At 44.1% G+C, this 5,034-nt stretch overlaps 1 protein-coding gene across 1 annotated transcript; it reads left to right on the plus strand.

The window, feature by feature from the left end:
* Window positions 1-2,936: 2,936 nt before the first annotated feature.
* On the plus strand, window positions 2,937-4,205 carry T265_11831 (hypothetical protein; the record flags this gene model as incomplete). Its single annotated transcript, XM_009178615.1, has 4 exons — window positions 2,937-3,139; window positions 3,248-3,379; window positions 3,475-3,706; window positions 4,047-4,205. The coding sequence occupies 4 exons, from the start codon at window positions 3,003-3,005 to the stop codon at window positions 4,203-4,205; spliced, it is 660 nt and encodes a 219-aa protein (XP_009176879.1).
* Window positions 4,206-5,034: the final 829 nt, after the last annotated feature.

A 5,034-nucleotide genomic window follows, 5' to 3' on the forward strand; every position in this document is an offset into this window, starting at 1 on the left:
GGAGAGTATGAAATTTGTGGACCCATCATGTTCGGCTGGCCCCAGTTTCCGCAGAAACATTCGAAATTTCCATCCATCATCAAACTGACCAGATTAGGTTTGAAACATGTCTTCATATTTCTTGAACCAACTTTCGAGATTTCGTCCGGATGAAGCATTGCAATCATGCTGGCATCAGCATCTATGGAAGAAGACGTAGGCTCAACCATGTTTGCCGTGTTCAGCGACATACTGCGCACCAGAGGTTCAACAAGCCTCATTTGAGCTTCTTCGGACTGCTTCTGTTGTTGCTGTAAAACTGATTGAGGTTGATCTGCCGACATTGACATCATGGGTTCGGGTTGCCGCCAGTTGTTGTGTCCTGGTGGACGACCGTGCAGCCCTGTGTCGGTCCCTTGGATTCCTGCTCCACCTTCTATGGCATATCAAAAGGCACGGTAACTCTACACAGCTTTTTATGGAGACAAAGGAAAATTGGTACAACTGTATTTATAGCGTAGTCACAGAGTGTTCCACTAGGTCGTGCCAGAATCTCCGTGGGGGACGAGAAGCGGTGAGCCAAAGATGCTCGACTCGGATTGGCTGGCATTCCGACCAATCAAGGCATGCCTTCGCTGGATCCGTGTCCTGCACGTGACACATCTGTCCAAATGATGTGATATTCGGTTATTAGGGACAGCTGGCCTCCGGACACAAGCCATACAACAGACGGTCTCTCTAAAGACCTACTCCAGAGTATAATATTGGTTCACGTCACCCTCAGACGCGGAGTAATCTGCCGAAGTAAACTGATTCCCGTATGTGGCACGTGCTACATTTTTTTAGATGAACCTGTGTAATCATAACCGGGAAATAAGACCAATCTACAGCCTGTCCTGGGGGTGCGTCACAAAAGTGGATACCTAGCCGTCTCAATGGAAAAAAGGAGCTCCAGATACTAGCCGAGATCCAGAGGGTTCGGATTTTTGTGCACACTGGTGATGATTGGCGGAAAGATGGAACCAATTGCAAAGTGCTTTACGGCGTGTTATCACAGCTTCTGAAAGAGTTATGTTCCCCAATAATACTTATTACTTGAGTGCAATATAAACCAACACGCAAGAAAAACCGGGCCTCAGAATAATATGCAGGCAGTTAGACGTGCGAATATTTGTGACAAGGAACACATGAAACGTCCCAAAAATTAGATGGTTCCAAGCTATGCTCGCCCAATCTCCCACCACCTCATCCTTTGTCCAATTCCGCAATTATGCGACGTTGTACCTATGAAATGGGATGGTCAAAGTCTGACATCTATACCACAAAATTATGCACTTAACTTTATTGTCATCCAACAGTGTGAAAAGAATAGGTAGGACTAAATAGCAGAAAGCGAGATAGGGAGCGATGAAGCTGCGAGCAAGGTCGTGATGAACGGTGCTTTAATAAACCGGTAAAGAAATTATCACTAATCTCTATTTGGCATGAGAGAATTTCACATTATGGGCTTGCGTGTCTCCTGGCTCTTGTGTCAGTACCTAGCTAAGCTTTAGTGTGGCTTCTCGGGTTTTCGGATTTCTCACGTCACACGTGGAAGAGCCAACCCCCAGCCCAAAAGATGGCACTTATATGGAGGAATGCGTAGGAATTTCCACACACCAATGTGGTGTGCACTTTATTCAGTTGCACACATCGTTTTTGTTCCTACTGGGTTTCCGAGTGTCTTTATTGCACATCGATGCAGACAAAGTGTGCCCGAAATATCCGTGCCGGGTTGTCGGCTGAGTCCGTGTAGCCAAAGATATCCGCCTGAAAGTGATTCACACGTTTATAATTAAGTGCTTAACTACCGTTTTCATCCATCCATTTTTATTACCAGTTTTTAATCTTGTGCCATTTTCAGTTACAGATTCTCAGAGATGCGATGGTAGTAGATTCGTAGATGGAGTAAGTCAGTACTTATTTTGATTTGGTACATAGTGGCATTAGGTAGGCTGATGAAAGCAAGCTACATGACTGTACACAGCACCTGTCGAGTAACACGCTGGACGCAGAGATTATGGCGTTATAATTGCTGGCTGTAGTAGACAGTAGCATAGATTTGGAACTTTCAGGTGCAGAAGGATGCAGTCATTTCCGACCTGAATGAGATTGAGTTATCTTATTGGTTGTACGTGTGCAATGAACGACGAATTTTACACGACATGCAAGTCTACACGCGATATCCCTAAGTGGGATAGAATGCGGTTCAGGCTCATTGACAGTGGGAACTTCCGCCCAATCAAATAACAGCAACAATGCATAGAGCCGATTGGATAAGACACAGTCAAGTAAACACGAAGTAAATCATTGCTCAATTCTGATTGGTGTCCAAACGTCCACGAGATTGGTTCTTACCCGGAGTGCCCTTGAACATAAAACCCAAAAGCGTGTGGTTATACACCAATGAGAGTTACAAGCCGGTCCAATGAGAGAGGCAACATTGGTTTCAGTGGCTTTGTTGGCTCTGACGATTCATGCATCGGGTAAGCTCAACGCGAGGGTTAGTTTGCCGTAACAATACTATAAAAGACCGAATCTCTACTACCATAACAAGGGGCGATTTCGCGAGAAATGAGATATTGTCTATGCTGACCTCTCTTTGGGAGAGGGGATACGTTTCTTTGTCGTTCTCTTCCTAAAGTTTCACGAGTAGACTGGTCGCATGCACATCACTTAAAACGACCACAAAACCTTTTGCACTTTTGTGTTCGATACAACTCTGGATGTCACTGTGGTCTTATCCTCAAAGGCACACCATCCTGATTGGATTACGAAAAGAAAATTCAATCGGCGAGAATCATCAACAGACGAAACGTCTGTGCGTATTTTTACCTCGAGAGATATGGCGGCAGTAGGTGTAAGAGATAACTTTCAGGTTTGCCTCACTGTACTTTAATGAGTTTATTTTCGAATAGCTTGATGGATATCCAGTTGGTCGACTAACATTTTCTTTGCTTGGTGTCTACAGTGAACGAACAAAGATGCCCGTTTTTGGTGATGGCCATCTGGGTCTGGCGTTTCCAAGTCTAGGGAGGAGGGTACATGACTTCAACGTTCTCGATGTTATGTCAGCAAATGGGATGATAGATTACGATAGGTTTACTTTATTTTGCGTATGGTATGTTACCCAACTCTTGGAACAGGTGTGATGATAAAGACTTGTTGCCAGTTATCCATTTCTAATATTCGTTTTGCGATAAATTCACTGATTTACATTGATTTTGAGTGCTGATCATCGGAACGATCTACAACCTGACGCTTGCCTTGTATTTGGGTCACATGGAACCGTCAACCCAGCAGAGTTCCAGATGGTGCAATTGGATGACGCTCGTGGAGGTTGGAAAGTTCGAATACAAAGGTAAGTAATGTACCAATGCGTAATGGCCCAACTAATACAACGAAACTTTGTGCTGATTTATTTATCACAAACTGCTCTTTCTCTACTAGTCTCAGAACGGCAACACAGGAGGTTTTCAGGAGACCTTTTGTTGCAAAGTTGGACTCCACTGTCTGGTTAAACAAGCTCAGTGTGGAACGTGCAGAAGAAATCAACACCGCATTAGGAGCGCAAAGATGGCAACACTTGCACGTCGTCGACTGTAACCGGGTGGATCAGATGCCAACTCTCCTTATGTCTTTTGATGATGTACGGTTGGATCTTCACCCAAGAATGTACATTCGAAAAGTAAGTGGAAACCTTCGAGGGATTAACGGACATTGTGATTACGAAGCAACCAGACGGATCAAACTCAAGGTTTTGTGGCCCATTCACGACCAATCTGAATAGGAATAGTCTGATGTGTTGTTGGTCAACGCACCTTATTTCCCTCTGAACCTGCCAGTGGCCTCTCAGTTTGCTAACAACTGATCACGCACACTCACCACAGATTTATTGAACTGGATGACCGGGCTCGTTGGTAATGTATCAGCCCTGTTTTGAACTTCAATCACACCTGTTAGGTTATGTTGATACCAGGTACAAAACCATACACAAAGTTAATGAACACTTTGATTTCTCTCATTAGGATTTGGTGGAAGGACAAATGCGCTGTTTCAGCTCAATCGTTCCAGATCCAGAAATAACAACCGATCACATGACACTGGGAATGGCCTTCATGGAACAGTTTATAGTTATGTTTGACCAACGAGAGGGAAAAGTGGGATTCAAGCCAAGAGTCTGCTAATCACTTTCGCATGGTACTCATATTCTTACGTTTTTCACGCGAATACAAATGCGGCTTCGCATGCAGTCTTACGTTTTCCCTGACACGAGTGGATAAAACATAGTCAAATCATCGGACTGGTTTCACTTTACTAATTTTGTGGAGATGGCCGCTAACTTGACTAACTGCGTTTAATCTCGCTGATTCAATACTACGTTAATAAAGCTAGAAATTCCATTGATTTGTGGAAACCTGAACACGGGATTTGGAGAACGACCAGCGCAATCCTTGAGTTTCGGTTGGCAATTCGTTGAGGAACAGATGTTGATGGGATTACGCTCGTTCACTTACTAATCGCTACGACACATTTAGCGGTTTTCGCACCAGATAAATCGATGAAGTGTTGTAATATTTTTGATGAGTTTCTTGAGGCAATCAACTCATGATAGTAAGGCTACCGCGGATGTTGTAATATTTTGATGAGTTTCTTGAGGCAATCAATTCATGATAGTAAGGCTACCGCGGAACCCCTAGGCAACCGGTCGAACAACGTAACCCGTACACATTTCTGCATAGCTGCTAATGGCATCACTTAGTGGATGATCAATCCGGTCTCTCTCGTTTTAGGAAAACCAGTACATCCTTAAATTTACGTGCATTACCTGGGGTACTGTAACCTCCGAAGACTCTCCGCTAGACTCCGGAGTTTGTGCGGTTCGCTGTTGGTTTGTTTCGAGCGGATAAAATGAATATCCGACATAAAGAACCAGAAGGACATGTGGATTTCAACTGATGACCAAACTGATGAATCCAAACTGATAATCACCTAACCACACACAGAATGCCCTTC

Source organism: Opisthorchis viverrini (genome assembly GCF_000715545.1).
Source record: "Opisthorchis viverrini unplaced genomic scaffold opera_v5_615, whole genome shotgun sequence".
Classification (NCBI taxonomy): domain Eukaryota; kingdom Metazoa; phylum Platyhelminthes; class Trematoda; order Opisthorchiida; family Opisthorchiidae; genus Opisthorchis; species Opisthorchis viverrini.